At 39.2% G+C, this 21,868-nt stretch overlaps 1 protein-coding gene across 2 annotated transcripts; it reads left to right on the top strand.

Annotated features, from left to right (window-relative positions):
- Positions 1-4,380: 4,380 nt before the first annotated feature.
- LOC144665725 (uncharacterized) lies at positions 4,381-12,205 on the top strand. Of its 2 annotated transcripts, none has more exons than XM_078527018.1 (6): positions 4,381-4,520; positions 4,667-4,962; positions 6,036-6,150; positions 7,012-7,134; positions 7,914-8,165; positions 11,843-12,205. In XM_078527018.1, exons 1-6 carry the CDS (start codon positions 4,442-4,444, stop codon positions 12,163-12,165), a joined length of 1,188 nt encoding a protein of 395 aa, XP_078383144.1. In that variant the 5' UTR covers positions 4,381-4,441; the 3' UTR covers positions 12,166-12,205. The 2 variants fall into 2 exon arrangements, with proteins under 2 accessions (XP_078383144.1, XP_078383143.1); XM_078527017.1 differs by having other exon boundaries at positions 7,012-7,140.
- Positions 12,206-21,868: the final 9,663 nt, after the last annotated feature.

The raw sequence follows: 21,868 nt of genomic DNA, 5'->3' as shown, positions 1-21,868 counted from the left end.
AAAGAGAGGCGACCCCAAAAAATGAAGCAGGCGGGGACGATAAACATCTTTTTTTTTACTTGGCGTTAACACAATATATTATTATTTTTTCTCACGAAACCGAAAAAATGTACTCAAGGTCGACAGCAGCAGACAATTTTGACAGTTGCCGACTGAAAGTCAGCCTTCAAAATTCCGCAAGTTGTATGGTTTAGCTCGTATCTCATAAACAGAAATGTTTCAACGGAAATTCAGAATGAAGAGCCTACTTGGAAAAAAGAGATAATTCTTCTTTTTTTCTTCTTCTTCTTCTTCAAATGATTAGGATGCGTATGACAAACATTTTATTTCGGTAAACGCCGGTAAAAAAAAAAATAAAAAAAACCTAACAAATAAATAAAAAGTTTCTGAATAATCTATTCACCTTGTCATATTATCACTAGGCCACCGCTCTTCAATTCACAATAGCAAAACAAGGAAGTCAATCGAGCGTTTCAGATGGCGTTTCAGATGGCATCACGTTTGCGTCTCAGAGAATCAAGACGACGTTCAAATAATCAAGTTTGCGTTTCAACTTCAAAAACTCGAGCTTAAATTTAGGAAATCAAATTTTATTTTTGATATTTTAAGCAATCAAGCTTTTTATGACGTGATCAGTTATCTTCATTGTACAACGTAAAATATGAGTTTCCAGTGCAGAGAGTACGAGGTACAGGCACAGAATTTGCGATGGAACTCATGAAAACAAAATAAAACATCTGGGGAATCAGTGACGTCATGCAAAATGTCACAAAATACATCATTAGAAGTTAATAAAATTTTATTCTTGATAACTACACTGATAATTAGTTATAGCCCTGACTGTTATGATGTTATGAACTTAATATAACGCGTATATTGCAAGCATTTCCTCCTTTTTCTTACCCCGCCGAGCGTAAAGCGAAAACTGAAGAGCACGAGTGGAACAATGGTGTCTGACAATCACGCGTTTCCCTCCCAGATCGACGGACTACGAAAAATCAAAGTGGCTATGAGCCACTGAAATCGGAAAATGAATTGATAAAACGAGATTACCGTATTTTCTTAATTAAACGCCAAACCCCGATTAAATGCCGGTCAAAATTGCTAGTTTTTAAATAAACGCCAGGGGCGTTTGTTCGAGGTGCCGGCGTTTATTTGAGGTCAAGCTAACAAGTAAATATATTCTGTTTGTCATAAGTCCTAATTGCAACATAAACTACTCAATCTGTAATATTAAATGCAACTTTAGGTAATATTTACCTTTGGATACCCAGACACAGTTTTGCGGGGCAGAACGAAGAGAAAATTCGTCCCGCCTTGACAAACTGCCCTTTTGTCTCGAAGATCGGTAACAATAAATCAGTCTGAAAAATTGGCAGAAAATTGCAGTGCGTTAAAACCCCGGGTTCACCAAGCCAAGTTTGAAATAAACGCCGGGGGCGTTTAATTGAGAAAATACGGTACAAAAAGATCTCGCATGACAGCACTAAGACAGTGATTATTATTAAGGTCGGGCACAGGAAGGGTCGGACAGGGTTTTTTTGTATACGGTATATAAGGTATCAACTCTAAAGTGTGTGGACATTATTGTTTGTACTATGAATTGGGAATACATTATTTTACGCCAAAATTGGGCCTTTTATGGGTATATAGTATACCGTGTTTTTCCAAATTTTGGTATTTTGCATGATTTTGAGGGGAATTTTGGGTATACTGGGTACACGTTTCCTCGTATATTGGTATACTAATTACCCCTCTGGCCGACCCTGACACAGGAACCGCTCGTAGCCTAAGATTGCAATGCCAGCCGGGTTTACTATGAATCAATATTCAGCCGTTTTGTGAGCCCGCGCTACTTGAACAACGCGGCGGAGAACTTCCAAACAAGTCAAACAGGATGCCCTTCTTGGCATACGGTCCTCCAGTCCTCCGTCTCTAATGGTGGATTTCCACTGACGCGTAATTTTTACGTGCGTATAAAAATTTAGAGACAATGTATGAACGGCTTGCGTACACGTTTACGCAAGCCGTTCATACATTGTCTCTAATTTTTTCACGCACGTAAAAAAAATACGCGTCAGTGGAAATCCACCATAAGTTTTTGGAAAAACGGCGCGCGCGCGCACTTTCCAGTGGTAACTGATCAATGTTTGTAGCACTAATTATAACCCATCAAAATATATAAGAGCTGAAAACTGTTGTGAGCTCCCTTAACATATTCATTCTTTGCTAATCAACTACCCGCAGTTCTGAAACTGAAATATATATATTTTTAATTTTTCATCGCAGCTGTTTTGTCTACAGTGTTTTTGTAATTAATGCCAAATGTAACACATTTCTGTTTTGGCTACAGTTTTTTTCGCGATTAACAAGAAATGTACTTTTCGCGCCTTAAATTATTTCCTCAAGCAGCCTACACTCTAGCCTGCGAGAGCAGGCTACCTACACTCAAGACAATATCAGAAAACTGCATGTCGTATTGAATATCATTGTTTACGAAGTTGAAATAATCACCTCTCACTCGAATACAGGTAATCGATATCACCCTCACTGGGGGCCTGGTGGGTGCTAACAACAAAAAATAATAACTGTAAAGTATATCGTAAGCTATTATCTGATTGCAGGAATGACAGCAGATTTCAGAGTAAAGAGTCTATAGAAGCTTATAGACTGTCTCTAGACTCAACAGCTATCAAATAACACTGAAATAATCATGTATTTATGTGACTAATTTCGTTTAGCTGTAGTCAAGAAGGCGAGAGAATTTGGCAGTCAATGGGCTTAGAGCACCGTACAACCGTTTCCTTTTAAAATGTTACTGTGATTTCCATAGCTGAATAGAATGGCTCAGTTGCATTTTCGGTGGTGCAAGTTGTAGTTGTTGGGGTGTCAGAGTAAATTAGCAGGGTTCCAACGATTGTTGCATTGTTTCAAAGAACTGTTGATATATACTCCTAAATGGGGCTTAGAAAACCGAGCGGAAGAAACATCTGTGACGCCTTCAGTTATAATTTAAAATTTTATTGTTTGTTATAGTCTGCGCAGAAGAAACAAGTTGATTACATGTAATTACATACCGTAAAATTCCGGTTATAAGCCCCCTGCTTATAAGCCCCCCTCTGCTGGATGACAGCACTGAACAGGGCTAAATGTTGCTTTATTGTGACTTTTTAACTAAAAAAAGTATTTCGAACAACACTCCCGTGGCTCGTTTCGAAACGTTTTTTTCTTATTCCGCATATAAGCCCTCCCGGAAATAAGCCCCTTCGCTTATAAGCCTACGCAAAACCCCTTACGAAGTTGTATAATATAATTAAGCCCTTATAACCGGACTTTTACGGTATACTATTTGTTAACATTCCATAGCCCTTTCGTTTCTCTTAGCCGGCTGTGCCTTGGCACGGGAAAACGAAGGGCTTTGGGGACACAGGATTTCCAGTCCTAGATTCTAGGACTTCCGGTCTTCATGTATGCAGTCATGACGTTTCAAAAGAATGTATGAGAGAGTCGTTACGTTCCCGACTTCCGTTTAGGAATTCTTTGTTCCAATCAGCCAATCAAAAAAATTCGAATTAATTCAGAAATGCTGTGTCCCCAGAGCCCTCTGTTTTCTCGTGCCAAGCCGGCTAAGAGAAACGAAATGGCTATGAGGTTGAGAATGCTTCCGTTCGTCATAGACAAAGCACTCGCACTCGGTCGCGAATCCTGCCAGCTAAGCAGGCTACAAGGCCAACAGTAACCTTAAACGGAGAAATTTAAAATTGAGCAATCTTGTTTATTATTCTAACACAATTAATGGCTTGGCCCTTGAGTGGATTGAGTACTAAAGGAGCCTCATATGTATTTACCGTAATATTTTTGCCACTCTCTAGCAAGTTAGTGGTGATGGCTACGTTACTAACACTAGGTTGATTTTGAGTTGATTGGCACCGTTGTCATGAATCACTCTGTCCACCCGTTAAAGCTATACTGCATGTTTTTTTAAGTGGGACATTGTTGACATTTCTTTTGACGTATTAAATTTTACCTGTTCGGACATTTAACACACTCTTAAGCCTTTTTGCTGCCTAATTTTTAAAAAAATCATCACGATTTGTTGGTGAAAGTTATGAAGAGGTTGGATGAAAAGTCGTAGTAAGTCCATGATCTACTGATAAACAGTTTTACTAACAGAAAAAAAACTAACTGATTATATAATTATTTTCTGAACAACGTCAAGCAAATTAATAATGTAAAACCACTCATCGTTGCCGGGCAGGTATTAAATTGACACACGATCTGCACTTCCCATAAACCCAAATATTAGCCAATAGGATTGTTAGACGTGCTAAACGAACACACCTCATAAGTCATCCCAAAATCGCATGGCATCGCCTACGTGCAAGGAACTAATCGTTATTTCCAGTCATCCGAACAAGCCTCTATACTTCTGCGACAGAAAATGGAGCTGGTAATTCAAAAACTTAGCATCTATCTGGTAGTAGTGGTGGCAATAGCTCCTCCGACAAATGCTTCTAATGGTATACATATAATCGTTCATTCTTTCACTATCTTTAGTATATTTTAGACTTAAAACATTCAATTGCTAACACTATAGTCCGTTTAATTGGTGTTTTTATTTCATTTTTCTCTCTCTCTCTCTCTCTCTTTTTTTCTACTACGGAAGTTATTGATGCACGAGGCAAATCTGTCAGCCGAAGCACAGATAAGGGAATGACTTATGCCAATTTCAAGGCTCACAAGTTTTCCTACCTCAATATCACAAGCATTGGTTCGGATTACGTGTTAAAAGGAAGCGAGTGTGGACTTGCGTGTGTCGACATACCGTCATGTTTCTCATTCAACCTGGCTGCATTCCTCGATGTTAACAGAAAAATGTTATGCGAGCTTCTCCCATCGGACATCTACAACAATTCGGGGAAGTTCGTCGCTAGCCAGTTTCATCATCATTATAGCATCACGGTAAGTGAAAAATCGGTTTAAAAATTAAAAATTTTGCTCGCAAATAAGTGTTGGGTAAGAGATGGCATTCAGCTAAGGACCATGTAGCTTAACCTGCGATCATGCACTCCTTCCCTACTCATTCTCCAAGAAAAAGGGGAATTTGATTCCTTCTCCCTTTCCAAAACAAAACAAAAAACGCCTTATCGCGTGTTGCATGTAGCTTTGCTATGATCCTATTGCAAAATGTAAAAATCTGTTGGAAAAGTATCAATTTTAGCCCATGGTAATCAGTTTTGAAATAGTTGCACAATAAAATTTTCTTTATTATTTTTTCTCATCTTTTACCGTTTTATAGTGCCGTATTTTTTCCGTTTTGTTGAAACATATTGGCCTCATACTTATGCAGTCCTTGGGAAGCACAAAGAAAGAATCCCAATACCTGTAATACAACGAAGAACTCGAAGCACGTTTATTATGAAATTTTTAAATTTCGCTTGGTTGTTCTGCTGTTGCCTAGTAGCATAAAATTTTATTTCCTGAGATGAAATTGCTCGCCTAGGCCATAGCATTTTTAAACATTTTTTTTTTTGCATCGGGGTACTTTATGCATAATTAAGAACAGGAAGTCTGTATGAGGCAGGTGTTTATTTTGTTATTTTTCTAATAAATGCAAGGACATTTCTCAAAAGCTGCTTTTCTCCATAAAAGCGTGAACATTGCTACTGTTTACATGCTAATTCGTGAACGCGCGAATACTTTTCAAGTTAAATACGTCCGTGTCTAAACCTGCCACACTAACCATCTAGTCTACGGGCCTGTTTATATGAAGGAGCGTTGTCCCTGGTTGGTCACCCTACCTTCAAAGCGAGTGACCATCCAGACAGGGTCACCCTGCCCCCCGAGCCAATTTTGCAATTTCTCATATAAACCTATTCATAAAGAAACGTGTGAAAAGCTCTCTCGCACGAGATGGCTCAGTATAGAGGGTAAACCTCCTGTCAGGGATAACTTTTCTCCATATGAACAGTCACTTATAAGATTACACTTGCCTATAGCTAAATAAAGTGATACAGTCCTTTTTCTTTCCTCAGTCTCCGTGCATCAGTTGGCCTTGCCAGAACAACGGAACGTGCGCTGCGCAGTACCACAAAAATAGCTATGTGTGTGTTTGCGTGAAGGGATTCAGAGGGAAACACTGTGAAACAGGTAAGATATTTTACATTCCTTCAGTATTATATATATATTTGCATTCAGCAAGGTCGAGTGGCGCATGCCATTTTGTGACAGAAGAGTTATTTTTGAAAAAAAAATCATCAGCACTCAGATCATCATTTTAAACTATCTTTTATTTTCCAGGAAGAGACCTTCAGATAAATCAACTTTGTTTTACGAGGGTTGCACGTAACAGTCTTCGACTGACAAACCTGTGGCCCTCGGATTCCCGATCGAATTGGAATTTAGAAGTGTTGGTTTTTGTGGAGGGAGGAAAACCGGAGAACCCGGAGAAAAACCCTCAGAGCAAGGACGAGAACCAACAACAAACAATAGATATTCCCTTATCAAAAATATCCGCTTCGAGGCGTCATCCGCGGACACAGTCACACTAAGAGATGATGTTTTTAAATTTCATTGAATTTTTCAATTTTTGTTATAGTAGTGAATGTTTGTAATTTGTTAACATTTTTAGGATATCAATTTATCAAAGCCACAAGCTTTGTAGCTTTAAACTTTTTACCGTGGATAAATTGCCCTTTAGCCGAAGTACAAGCCTTGCAATCAATTTGTCTTTACTATCACTTAGTGTTTGGTATGTACACTCCTTATATACAAGAGATCCAGCAACAGAAAAATCAAAGAGTTCTTTTCTTCGTTGTGTGGTCCTTTGCATTTAAAAGGTTTTTTCCCTGGACAAAACTGGGTCAAAATTTTAAAAATTAATACCGAGAAAACTGTATGGTTGCAAAATCGCCAAATTACTGTACAATATCAACCATAAAAAAATAAATTATCTTGTTATATTTTACCAATTTTTCATTTTGTTTACTGAGTTGTGAAATTATGTTCCAGAAATTGACGAATGTGCTGAAGGGTCTCATGACTGTGACTTCAACGCCTATTGCGAGAATACTGTGGGATCCTACCATTGCACGTGCAAGCCAGCATATTATGGAAACGGGAAAAGCTGCAAACGTCTCCGTGAGTTTTCAACAGCTAGTTTAATTATAAACAAGGCAGGTTGAAAAAGCTGCACAGTTTTAGTTCATTTTGGCATCCTTCCATTAAATTCAATTCAATGAAATTATTTTTTTGTCAATTACAGGATTTAAGACATAATGAAAAAATAGTGTAAGATGGCTAAGTGAAGATGCCGGCTTTTTTCTCTTATACGTTTCCACTGACGATATATTTATTTAGTGAGGCCAAATGCGTCTCATGGTGCAATCATAAACGCTGACTTTTTCAAACTAACTTTTTCAAGATTCAACCAAACACTGCTAAACTTTAAGAGTTTATCTAAAATTTATCTGGAAATTATTTAGTAAGATAGGTTGTTGTGTCGGGTACGTAATGTTACCATGGCTACGGTATTTTGACAGACATGTTTCCCCAAGTTTGTAATTTGTGTGTTCCTATTAATGAAAATTAACTGTACTTCTCCGTAATTTTGGGTGGTTTTCAGACTTTTTGGAAAAATTTTGATGGCGGCTGTTTTGACTTTATGATGTAATTGTCACGCGATGTGAGGTCATCATCCCACGTGACGTATATCAAAAGATAGATTTACGGAAATACTATATACCGTCTAAGTTTCATTGTCTTCCGGTCTGAAAAGATCCAAAAAAAGCTCGCTCTGAATGACAACAAGGCCTCGATTAAAAAATGTAAAAAAGCTTTTGACAATCAAGTGATTGCTTTTTTCAATACGAGTCTTGTTGCTTATAGACTAAACTTTTGTTTTGCATAACTAGGAGGTCTCGAAGCTTCAATTATCCTGGGTAGCCTTGATCGAAACAAATACTTGGGACAACTGATGTCTTATTTAGTACCAGTTCTCTTGAGTTCAGACCGCAGTCAGTTTGTGACATGTTGGCATGCCAACACAGATGGCTGGGCTGCAACAACTTTCCACGCCAACTGTGATGGAAAGGGTCCCACAGTTACAATTATAAAAGTCAATGATTACATATTTGGTGGATATACCGACGTATCATGGTACAGCAGTGAGTATTTAAAAGTTTTTCATTGCATGAATAAGATTCTTGTCTCGTAATTGAGTTTATGATCGGGACAATCATGCATGAACCGTTTCGGCAAGTTTTATGGAAGTATTTTTGCCTAAGATTAGAGGGAGACAGATGTAGGCGATATATGCGTCTCATGTATAGTCCCTAGTTTTACTCTCTCTTGAGAACGGGATGCCCGGAAAACATTCTGTGAATAAACTAGTAAGGGAGAAAGAAAGACCCCACCTCTCACACGACACAAATCGCCAAATCCTGATGAAGTTAAAGTTAACAGTTGGCGAAAGGGAACACTTATAATCCGAGAGGAAAACATTCTTATTATTAAATTGAATTTTTAAATTAAAAAATGGTTTCCGCTCTCATGAGGGGACGCAGGCGGTGTCAACTGTAAGTACTTCAGAGGAATGCTAGGATATTATCCTAGCATTCCTAACATACCTCACACCAGGTTCCTTCGCTTGAGCCGCGAAAGGTGTCATAATCTGTTTCGCTGTCAAAAACATTATTTAATCTAATGAAGACCAGAAAAAGATGATCATAATACCGTCGACTAATAATGTTGTGATGTTGTGATAACAGCGCGCTGTGATTTCGAGTTTTTAAAATGTTGTCGATGTACCTCGGCAAAATCGGAGAAACAAGGAACAAGTTTTAAAGATGATTATTGAAGAAAGCGTGAAAATAAACAAATTTTTAAACTAACAACGAAAATGCATAGCACATTTTATAATACCGGGGAGTCTGTTAATAAAATACAGCCGGACTGCTGTATCAGTACATGTTATTCGATTTTCCTGTTCGAGCCTATCAAAAAACTATAGAATTTTCGAACTGACGAGCGCATATTATAGCCGCAAGTAACTTACCAAAGTGAATTAGCTGCATAATGAGCGGCCGACAATAATAGAAAGGAATTTTCCTATGTTTTTTTTAAAGGCCAAAGCAGTTTAATTCTTGAACTGCGAGAGTAGCGGCCTTTTGCGTACCTGACTCGTACTGGTAACAGGCCCGTAAAATTACGAAACTGAATCTTAAAGCTGTATCGAAGCAAAGCCTTCAGAAGAAAAACGCATCCAATGGAAAACAATGCTAAATAACGCCGCACTGTTTCCATTTTCAGCATTTTGTACAATGTACAAGTGTTGCGGCAAGCATATGTGTGCAGCCGTCTTCAATAGAAACATGCACATAAAATTATTTTTTGCAGTTGTTCCATGACATGGCTGCACCACCTAACAGACAAAAAAAAAAAGGTTGCCAGCTAATGATTAGTTACTCTTGATTATGTATTCCATTGAGAGAACAGACTTAAAAGTATATATTGTGGCTCGATGATAAGTATCTCCGTGTTGCGGTCTAAACTATATGACCCACCAGTTGAAGGAAAGAACATAAAAACAATTTTAAAGCGTAGAAGTATTAGAATTGCAGGTTACATCGGACTGTATGAGGCGTGCCGCCCGCCAGCTCCGATGAAGAAAATATTAAAAGGCAGTGCAGTATTAGAATTACAGGTTACATCGGACTGTATGAGGCGCGCCGCCCGCCAGCTCCGATGGAGAAAATAGAATTGAGCAGAATTAGAATTGCAGGTTACATCGGACTGTATGAGGCGCGCCGCCCGCCAGCTCCGATGGAGAAAATATAATTGAGCAGAATTAGAATTGCAGGTTACATCGGACTGTATGAGGCGCGCCGCCCGCCAGCTCCGATGGAGAAAATATAATTCAGCAGAATTAGAATTGCAGGTTACATCGGACTGTATGAGGCGCGCCGCCCGCCAGCTCCGATGGAGAAAATATAATTCAGCAGAATTAGAATTGCAGGTTACATCGGACTGTATGAGGCGCGCCGCCCGCCAGCTCCGATGGAGAAAATATAATTCAGCAGAATTAGAATTGCAGGTTACATCGGACTGTATGAGGCGCGCCGCCCGCCAGCTCCGATGGAGAAAATATAATTGAGCAGAATTAGAATTGCAGGTTACATCGGACTGTATGAGGCGCGCCGCCCGCCAGCTCCGATGGAGAAAATATAATTGAGCAGAATTAGAATTGCAGGTTACATCGGACTGTATGAGGCGCGCCGCCCGCCAGCTCCGATGGAGAAAATAGAATTGAGCAGAATTAGAATTGCAGGTTACATCGGACTGTGTGAGGCGCGCCGCCTGCCAGCTCCGATGGAGAAAATAAAATTGAGCAGAATTAGAATTGCAGGTTACATCGGACTGTATGAGGCGCGCCGCCCGCCAGCTCCGATGGAGAAAATATAATTGAGCAGAATTAGAATTGCAGGTTACATCGGACTGTATGAGGCGCGCCGCCCGTCAGCTCCGATGGAGAAAATAGAATTGAGCAGAATTAGAATTGCAGGTTACATTGCTAATACTCTTGTACTGGTCAGTTTTAAAATTAATCTTTACTTCGACGATACGGCTGTATATTTTAGAGAACGAATAGAAAATGAATGTAGCGAAACATAATGCATCGCAAATAAAATGAGCCCGTTTTTGTAACAAGAGTCTGACCAAATGTTACAACAAGATGGAATCTTCAATTTACTGACCATGACCTAAAAATAGTAATGTTTAATGGATTGACTTACCTGGCGACCTCCTTATTAACGATCCATGACGTGATATCCCGGGCCATGATTATATTTAAAGCGTTTCTTGTGTATGACTGAAAAACTGAACTACGTGCAACCGAACCATTTGCAATATGTCGTAAGATATTTAGGATTTTGAACGACTTTCTGCGTGGAAGGCGCCAGCGTCACCGCAACTCGCGGCTGCAAACTCACCGTAATTTTCACTTTGTAAATCCACATGAATGATCGATCGACAGAACATAGAAATGATCATCTTGCATAAGGCGAAAACAACTTAAATCTTAAAAGGTCGAAACGTTTACGCGACATCAAAGTATCTAGAAATCATTCTTGCTAGATGAGCTTCTTCTGTCTTTCCCCAATTGCCGCCAAAGCAGAATTCGCCGCGAACATTATAATTTATTCTGCCGCCAGAATGGAAATTGATCCATGTAATATAACACAACTGATGAGAAGATAACTCAAATGCTGCTGACAGATTATAACACTTTCGGTAACCGCGAACTAATCCTCTTCAGAAATCAGGAACTTACAGTTGACGCCACTTGCGTCCCCTCAGTTATCCGTATACATACAAATTTGTTCTGACCAAATATAAATACCTAAGAAAACACGAGGCCCAAGTGTTATATATAATGTGACAGCAGTGAAAATTACCATCATTGCATAAAGAAAGTATATACAAATATAAGTTCGTGCTGTAAATGTCGATTTAATTTGGCGGCTGCGCAACTGAGAAAAGGTGCACAAAAGGAGTCTGTTCCCAGCAACTGCGTTCTTTAGACATTGTCAGTGTACAAGACCGAGAAATAACAAGCGAAGCAAGCCACTGCGGAAATAGACCAGTCCACAGAAATGAATGAAAAAATCTGAAGTAAATTACAAGGGCGTCACTCAATGACAAACGTACATTGAACTGAATATTTTTTGGGCTAAACATAACATTAGCCTCCAGATTCAAATTGGGAAATATGCATCTCTTTTGCCTTGTCATCAGCTGTTTCCGCAATGGATGGTAATCGAACGTATTTTCTCACTCTCAGGTTCTCCATGCAGATACTCGGCAGCCAGCAAAGCGTTTCTCTTTTCATTATACAACATCGACGGATATGCTCCTGTGAATCTGACCCAATACGGTTATGCCAATCAAGCCATGTATGGCTGTTCCAGTTATGGGCCCACATTTGGTGGACACGATGTCTTTATATCGGACGACGCTGTGAACAACAACCAATCGTACACCCACTGCGGACACACGTACTCCGCTCCCCCGGGATATTCAACTCATAGTAGCTGCCCCTTTTTTGCTGGTAGTTTTTACTTCTCCCCCACGGATATCGAAGTATTTTATGAAACATCAACTTAGGGGAAACCTCAGCATTCATAGGGTAAACCTCAGCAGTATTTAACTTAAATATTTTATCAGTTTATTACATTGATTTTGGTAGTGGTTTTTTTCCTGGTAAAGGTGTAGCTTGCAACCATCAAGTTATGGATAAACACACGGGGGTAGCAAGGCAAGAAAGAAGCCTAAGAACTTTTAAAACTTCTTGGGTATTTAGCAAACCTCCGAAGTGCATGCATTACCCGATGGTTGTACAGCTGTAGTGTTTAAAGTTTCCTTTATAACATAGCTTCGAGAGAAAAATATCAAAGCACCTTCACGAGGGTCTCAATGGGGTTTAGTGTTTAGTGTTATTTGCCCAAAATATTAAGTGTTTGCTGTTAAGGGGGGTCCTTCTTAACTACAGATCTAGAGCAGTTGCTAAGGAATTTCTCAAGATGGTTTTTGGTGGCAAGCTCTTTTGAAGCGTCCGGCAATGCTTAACGGTGAATTTTTGGTGGTGAGGACAACTGAATTGAAAAAATTGATATTGCATGCGCTTAACTAGTGCCAGTCCCAAACCGCGCCCAAGAATTGGAAATCCCTAAAACTTTTGAGAGAAAAGTAAAGTTCCGATTTTTTTCAAAGAATTAGAGATAACACATCTTTCTTCATAATCCTTCGTATGGAAATACCATTTACATGTAAGAAAGGAACGCTACTGAAGAAAGTCCAAAAATACGAGTCTCTATTACGCCATAACTTTAATAATAATGCGAATTTCCTAAAAATCATACGAAGCATTAAGCATATGGACGTTCTTTATCTGTTGACACTGATTTTAATTCCTATATCTAAACACCCTTTCAGTTTTAGCGTTTTTTCTATTCTGGTCACGTGACTTGTCAAATATGGTCGTGTTTTGAAACTTTTGAAGGACTCTTAAATAGAACTAAGTTGTGCAAAAATCTCATCCATAGGAGGTTCGGTTTCCAAAATTCGACGGTCAGAAATCTTTCTTAGCAACAAATTGGTAGTTAAGAAGGACCCCCCTTAAGTTGGCCAAGTTTCTAATGTTTACTGTTTCCGGAGAAAATACTGTTAACAATTTACTTGGGATAAAAACTAAACGTGTGAACGTAAATCACGAAGTTTGAAAACTGGGGACAATCATTTGGGGGATATCATCTGATATTCCAAATTAAGCTGCATCACGTGATGTTTTTAGACCAATCGCGCATAGAAAAATATTTGATTGACTATAATTAACAGTTATCCTGCGAAATCGCGCAGAATATCGTCTGATAATTAGCCGACGAGACCGTAGGCAGAGTTGGTTAATTGTTTTATTGTCAACGAAAATGTATTCTACAGCTAGAGAAACGGTGGTCATGCAGCACTGATTTGTATTGTATTGTGTCGTTCGTTTTTAAACGTGTATACAGCTATTTCGAGAAACGTTGTCGGAAAAAAGCACAAAACTGCACAAGCCAATCCCTAAAGGTAGTATGGGTAGACGTATTAAGCTACTGCACGTGTTGAATACTTATGAGATATAACAACAAAATAAGCGCAATTTTCAGGTTTTCTTTCTTTTCAGACATGTAGAAACAAGGTACGTTTAGACCCTCTGAAGTTCAGAAGAATTTTTCCTCACTCAAAGACATGCGACAGTAAAAGTAAAGCTACAGATATAGGCCTCCTGAGAAGAAAAACAAATTCTCCACGTGCAAAAATACAAACTTGTAAATTTCCTCTAGGCCAATATGCAAAATTCCAGTGAATACCCAGACCACCTTTCGGTCTTGTCGCGTGCACTTTGATGTTTTTTTTTTCCGACAACCTTTCTCGAAATAGCTGTATACACCTTATTCGATGGTTTTATGCCCTGTCTATATAGAGAAAAGTTGTCCCTGGTGGGAGGTTTCACCTCAATACCGAGCCATCTAGTGTGATAGAACTTTTCATACTTTTCCTTTTAAATAGCAGAGAGCTGTTAACATTGGAAATCACAAAGTTGGCTAGGGAGGGGGGAAGTCTTTGATTGTGGGTCACTCGCTTTAAAGGTAGGATGACGCTAGGATCAAGACAAGCCAACATTTTTTTTTTCACTCGCCTACCAGTGACATGCCTGTCCATAAGAGTATGGCCCGTGTTTGGCTCGGTCAGTAGAGACAACGTTTCTTTCCAAAACCTTTCTTTACATAAACAGGCCCTTTGCAGATAATACACGCTACGGATATTGTAAGTCGTATTTTATACTAGAAAGTATATAACACGTTTCGCGCTTTAGGGAGTCCATAGGCATTACTCCGCCTTGCAATGACATGTGAACTTTGAAGTTCAAAGTCTAACGAACAATTTCCTTTTTTTCGCTGCCATGAGTCATAATTACGACGACGATCGATTAAAGAACCGTAAAAATAGGAAATGGCTTGCAATCTACCAGTCACAACCAACAGACAAGATCTTTGAACACACTGAAGTGAACTTCTGTTTTCTGAAAATTTTTTATATGATTGATGGCAGCGAAAAGCGTAACCGTTTATTGAGTAGAGGTCTAGGAGTCACATTTGTGAGCTAATCGCATTTAAATAAACCCAGACTGTAGATCAAGGATTGTTCTTTCAAGTTAAATTGAAAAAATAAATAAAAAATATAGGGATGCAAAAAGTGCATAAAGATTGTGGACTATACTCTATAAAAAAAACATCTCACTAAAACAGAAATTACTCTTAAAAACACAAAATTTCCGTTATACCGTTGTTGTCATAAAAACGTCCAGTCACGTGACCAAAAATTGACACTCCGAAATGCCCTCAATAACTTTAGGACAAATCAGAGTCTGAACCTTTTTCTTGATTTTTTTTAGGATCTAACTCCCCCCCCCCCCCCCCCCCCCCCCCCCCCACCTCCAACCATTACCCCCACCGACGCCGACCAGGCCGAATATGGTTCTCCAAATTTATCCTCCTAGATATAAGCTTTCTCAGTTTATTGTAACTTGCTAGTTACTTTAACACATTAATGACACACGGTGCTTGTTCAAATTAAACATATGAGAAAATTCTGTAATCAAAACAATCTAGTCAATCTATAGCTAGTCACTGAACTTTCATCTCTATTCCTACTTTGGTTGGGCCATTGTACATATGTTTCGTCGATCGGTCAGTTAGTCGGTCGGTAAATAAGTTATTTACAAGTACTAGTATATTTACGTAGGTAAGGGTCGGTATGTAGGAACGTAACGTTAAAGGGACACTGTCACCAGCTTTACTTCAAAAACTCGAGAGCCTAAAGACATAAGGAAACCTACAAATAGTGGTCCAGTTTTGTTATAAATTACAAGTTTTATTATTGTAATGCCATCAGGAACTTTAGATCTCAACCTGAAAAAGTAAGGCTGACTTTTTCAAGTAAGGCTGACTTTTTCTGCCCTTGTGGCCTGAGAAAACAGCTAAAAATTATTATGGCTCCCTTCTTCCTTCAAATTTACTTTATATCTTCGTCTCGATGTACTCGGCGCATCTCATGTACGAAAAGACCTATTCGCCAATTTTAGTACTTTTTACCGAAAAGCAGTAAAATCCCCGTGACAGTGTCCCTTTAATAAGAAGACAAATAAGTACTGCGCTCTTTTAAAAAAAATACAAACGCAGTGGGTAGAGATCATGAATTCTGATCTTAGTTTAATTTTAAGAACTTAAGATGGCCCACATAGGTTTGCTATTGTATAGTGATTTATTGCTGTAAAAAATGAATCACATCGATGTACATACTCAAATATTTAATCAAGATATTGAATTAATTATGTGCATGGATTAATTCTGTAATTAATTGAAATAAAGAATCCATTAAATCAGTTCTTTATCCCTATGGTTGTGCATGTTTGAATTTTTTTATTCTTTTCAAATTTTGTGAGTTAAGGTTCAACACCAATACACCGGTAAAGCATATTAGGCTGCGTTCACACTTGGTGCCTGGGCACAGTGCCCGAGTACGATTCTCGCTGAGCACTAACGTGAACATGCTATTTGTTTAAGGACCCATGTCATAATTGCACTCGGGCACTTAAGGGTACTTGGGTACTTTGGTTTTCTGTGTCTGAACACGACGCTAGACTGAGTCAAGGATCTTGAATCTAAAGAAATTTATCACGTGTTTTTTTAAACTCCCAAAAAGACGTTTCTTTACATTGGCATGTGCTTGTGCTTGTGCTTGAGGCAAGCACAAGCACATGCTAAATGTAGCCGCGAGCAAATGTAGCCTGCTAATGTAGCCGCGAGTGTATAATTAATTCTGAGTATAGCTAGGGAGGGTGCTCATAAGAATCTATTATATCGTTTACAAAACATACTTCGGTGTAGTTTGTTTCCGTCGAGGCCTTTTTAAGACTTTAAAGTATCAAGTTAAATTTCTATTTCAGAAAGGCAAAACAGCCAATATTGGAGAACTCAGTTTACAGTTCTTCAGTTAAAAGTTACTTCGTGAAATCTGGCGGTGTTATTTTACGAATGAAATCCCGCATTCTGGAATATTTAACCTTGTTAAGGCTAAATTATGATTCCGTCTTTTGTGATAGAAAGAATGCCAAGAAATAAAGTACAATGGTTAACAACCAGGGAGACGTAAGACGTTTCATTTATGTTGAAATATATATATATATTTCTAACTGAAGTGTGACATTAAATTAGGCCTCGATTTTTGGCATACCGGTACGCTATTAAAAATATTTGCTGAAAAACAAACTATCTCGTAGGTAAACCTTCCTCGGCACAGGAAGTGTTCCGAACAAAGACAACTTGCCGCTCTAATCCTTTCACTCCGTCAATTTACTTTTACAGAACTTTCCCACGGTCGATTTCTATACTACCAGGAAAAATTCTGTACCATGCGTTGGTCAATAACGTAATTACTTCCGCTAATGAATCGCCACTGATGCTTGGCCGCGAAGTCTGAATTAACTTTCGTTTGCTGTTAACACTTTTTGTTAATCTCTCGGGTTAGTTTGATAGCTCAAAATGTTTTCAAAAGTGTTTAATGCTATCACAGTGATATTAGATTGGCAAGTACTAATGTTTGTGCTTTTAGCCATGCTTAGAGTAAATTTAGTTAAAAGGAACATGTTGTTCAGGATACAACGGAGTAAAATCAGCGGTGGTGATACCCATAGTCGGCAATCACGTTCCTGCGACTCCAAGGCCTTGAAGAGACTTAGGGCTTGTTTATATGGAAGAGAGATGTCCCTGGTAGGAGGGTTACCCTCTCCTCCGAGCCATCTTTTGCCAAGTGTTTATTTTAGAAAGTTGTCCCTGTTGACCGAGCCAAAACTTGGCCCTCTCGATTCAAAATACTGGCGAGTGGTGTTTTAAAACATCTATAAAGGCTGCTTTTTCTAAAATCAGGAACGCTGAATCATCGGCCAAGACCATTTTTGGACTAATTTACCGCCGACTTCGATTTCAATTTATCTGCAATTTTGTTTTGGCCGATTGTAGCGTTTGCGCATGCTCCGTATGTGCCAACTTGTCCTTGGTAGGCAAGGCAAAAATAACAAAACTGTTTATATGGAGAAAAAGTTGGCTCGCTCCCTTGGGTTATCCTATCTTTAAAATCGAGTGACCCTCAACCCAGGGCCACCCTACCCCCCCCCCCCCCCCCCCCCGAGCCAACTTTGCAATTTCTCATGTAAACGGTTCGCAGCTACTTATAAAGAAACATATGAAAAGCTCTCCCGTCTGGGGTGGCTTGGCATGGAGGGGAACCCTCCTACCAACTCTCCTCCATATAAACAGACCCTTACATCAATTGCCTAAAGCTGATGTTATAACCGTGTGGAAATAAAGATTACCTAACTGACCTGCCTCGGGATCGAAGGCAAGGCTTTCCTGTTAGGTTAATGGAATTAAAGCGCGGAAAAGTAAAGCATACTCTGTGTAGCTCCGTGAGTTCTTTTACTATTTTGATAGCAGTAGTACAACAACTATAGCCTGAATTTTATACGTCTCTCTCTGGTCGCCTGCTCCCGAGAAAAGACGTCTAAAAAATAGCCCGCTAATGTCATCTGCTGACGTCACTATCCAAAAACCGGGTAGCGATTTTGATTGGTTGATCTAAGAACTTAATAAGCAAAGGTATATATATATATAAGTAAGTAAAAATAAACGAGAAAATCAAAGTTGAAAACGAAAAGAATGAAATGTCAGAAAAAAGTTGTCTTAAGATTAACATAATAAAATATGCAATGTCACACAAATAGTTTGGCCCGGAAAAACTTGGGGAGAAAAAAGTAGAGCTGTATTTTTTAAAGAATTAGAAACAAATGGTCTTCTTTACAATTGTTCGTATGAAATAAGCGTTTACATGTAAGAAGTCTTTTTTTCTGATTACTTTCAAATTGAAGGAAACCTCAAAATAGTATCATATAGACTCTTGGTTTTAGGCCATCGTAACTTGATTAAAAATATAACACAGACAGCGGTGATAAACATTATGAAAAATCGCATTTTTATAAACTTGACGTTTCGTATGCTAAGCTACATACATTTTCAAAAGTATGACCGTTAAAATTTTTGGCAACTATTTATATATTGTATGAAAGGGGTCTGGAACCGAGACTGTGACAATTGATCTACAGCAGTAACTTAATATTTACATTTTGGTTAATAAAGTAACAACCTCTCACTGCCGACATTGGCATTTAAAGAAGGTTGTAGTTCATTAATGTATAAGGTCTCTTTAATCTTGCAGTGGAGGTCAGTTTTGCCTGACGCGAGGATTTCAAAATGATCCCATTTGATGTTATGGCCTGTGGTTTTTATGTGATCAGCAATAGCTGATTGATGGTCGCATTTAGTGAGGGCCTTAAAGTGTTCAGTTTTTCTGTCATGCAATAGTAGTTTTCTAGCGTAGAAAAACACCCAAGGAGTGATAAAAACCCAAAAATAACCAAGGATGGTTTTGACTGACGAAGATTTAGACAGATTACGAAAGAGAAACTTGAACAAACTTGCCATTTTTTTCAAAATGCATTGTCCGTGGCGTAGCTCCTTTAAACACGTGGACATTTTTTATCTGTTGGCACTGATTTTATTTTTCAGATCTATATGCCCTTTCAGTTTTAGGGTTTTTCGATTTCGGTCACGTGACTTGTCAAATATGGCCGTGATTTGAAACTCTTACAGCAAGGCGGAGGGTTGTCCAATATACACGACCTGATACGGATCGTAAAAATCATCACTCCAATTGTACGGTTCGTACGGTTGGTACGAGTCGTGAAACAATGAGTCTACGAGTCGTACAGTTGGTGAAGTGCATATGATTAGTGAGACTTAGTATGACTTAGTATGATTACTGTGAGACATAGTGGGTACTATCAGTGCTATGATTCGTACGGTTCGTACGGTTGGTACGAGTCGTGAAACAATGGGTTTACCAGTCGTACAGTTGGTGAAGTGCATATGATTAGTGAGACTTAGTATGACTTAGTATGATTACTGTGAGACATAGTGGGTCCTAACAGTGCTACGATTCGTACGAATCGTACGGTTCGTACGAGTCGAGAAACAATGAGTTTACGAGTCGTACAGTTGGTGAAGTGCATATGATTAGTGGGACATAGTGGGTCCTAACAGTGCTGCGAATCGTACGAATCGTACGGTTCGTACGAGTCGTCAAACAATGAGTTTACGAGTCGTACAGCTGGTGAAGGGCATATGATTAGTGGGACATAGTGGGTCCTAACAGTGCTACGAATCGTACGAATCGTACGGTTCGTACGAGTCGTCAAACAATGAGTTTACGTTTCGTACAGTTGGTGAAGTGCATATGATTAGTGAGACTTAGTATGACTTAGTATGATAACTGTGAGACATAGTGGGTCCTAACAGTGCTACGAGTCGTACGGTTCGTACGGTTGGTACAAGTCGTGAAACAATGGGTTTACCAGTCGTACAGTTGGTGAAGTGCATATGATTAGTGAGACTTAGTATGACTTAGTATGATTACTGTGAGACATTGTGGGTCCTAACAGTGCTACGATTCGTACGAATCGTACGGTTCGTAGCGAGTTTCTTTAGCACACACTCTTTATAGAGCGAAGAATACATTGCGTTTAGCGTGTTTGGGCCATCAAACGCTTTTAGAACGAAGAATATACATTGTGTTTACCGTGTTGTGTTTAGCGAGTTTCGCTAGCACACTTTTTATAGAACGAAGAATACACTTCGTTTAGCGTGTTTGGGACATTTTCTAAAGCGTGTTTGGGTTTCCACGTTTTTAGAACGAGAAATATACATTGTGTTTACCGTGTTGGGAACGTGACGCTTACAGAACGAGAAATATACATTATGCTTGGTGTGTTTTGCGTTTAGCGTGTTTGGGACATTTTCTAAAGCGTGTTTGGGTTTGCACGTTTTTAGAACGAGAAATATACATTGTGTTTACCGTGTTGTGTTTAGCGAGTTTCGCTAGCACACTTTTTATAGAACGAAGAATACACATTGCGTTTAGCGTGTTTGGGCCATTCTAAAGCGTGTTTGGGTTTCCACGTTTTTAGAACGAGAAATATACATTGTGTTTACCGTGTTGGGGACGTGTGTTTACCGTGTTGGGGACGTGACGCTTACAGAACGAGAAATATACATATGATTATGCTTGGTGTGTTTTGATTACAGTATCACGCTTTATCACTAATGCTATGCAGTTAGCAAACTGCACGAGTCGTAAACTATTGTTTCACGACTCGTACGAACCGTACGATTCGTACGATTCGTAGCACTGTTCGGACCCACCAAGTCTCGCTAATCATATGCACTTCACCAACTGTACGACTCGTAAACTATTGTTTCACGACTCGTACGAACCGTACGATTCGTACGATTCGTAGCACTGTTCGGACCCACCAAGTCTCGCTAATCATATGCACTTCACCAACTGTACGACTCGTAAACTATTGTTTCACGACTCGTACGAACCGTACGACTCGTACGATTCGTAGCACTGTTCGGACCCACCAAGTCTCGCTAATCATATGCACTTCACCAACTGTACGACTCGTAAACTATTGTTTCACGACTCGTACGAACCGTACGATTCGTACGATTCGTAGCACTGTTCGGACCCACCAAGTCTCGCTAATCATATGCACTTCACCAACTGTACGACTCGTAAACTATTGTTTCACGACTCGTACGAACCGTACCAACCGAACGATTCGTAGCACTGTTCGGACCCATTATGTCTCACTAATCATATGCACTTCAACAACTGTACGACTCGTAAACTATTGTTTCACGACTCGTACGAACCGTACGATTCGTCTAATGGTTTTTACGATCCGTATCAGGTCGTGTATATTGGACATGGATGGCAAGGCGCCCAAATGTGTGACCACTTTTAATTTATTCACATTCTTTCGTGCAGATTTAATCCAATCAGAAGTCAACTGCAAGCTTTCCACGGCTTTTGATTGGATTAAATCTGCACGAAAGAATGTGAATAAATTAAAAGTGGTCACACATTTGGGCGCCTTGCTGTAAAGGACTCATCCATAGAACAAAGTTGTGCAAAAGTTATCTTATCCATAGGAGGTTTGGTTTCCAAAAAATGACGGTCAGAAATCTTCCTTAGCAACAACTCGGTAGTTAAGAAGGACCCCCCCCCCTTAAAATCCCTTCCATTTCATGTAAGTTTTCAACAGTTTACTATAAAAAAATTGTACCCTGTTATCCTTTATTGAAGCGAT

Source organism: Oculina patagonica, chromosome 9, assembly GCF_052425735.1.
Source record: "Oculina patagonica isolate OP01 chromosome 9, crgOcupat, whole genome shotgun sequence".
NCBI classification, from domain to species: domain Eukaryota; kingdom Metazoa; phylum Cnidaria; class Anthozoa; order Scleractinia; family Oculinidae; genus Oculina; species Oculina patagonica.
This window is presented reverse-complemented; position numbering and strand designations above follow the sequence as displayed.

What these genes read in the sequence shown, in the direction of transcription:
- LOC144665725 (XM_078527017.1), top strand. Translation starts at nt 4,442, where the DNA reads ATGGAGCTGGTAATTCAAAAACTTAGCATCTATCTGGTAGTAGTGGTG. An exon ending in TCCGACAAATGCTTCTAATG is followed by an intron (nt 4,521 to 4,666) that starts GTATACATATAA and finishes CTACTACGGAAG; the next exon opens with TTATTGATGCACGAGGCAAA. An exon ending in ATCATCATTATAGCATCACG is followed by an intron (nt 4,963 to 6,035) that starts GTAAGTGAAAAA and finishes TTCTTTCCTCAG; the next exon opens with TCTCCGTGCATCAGTTGGCC.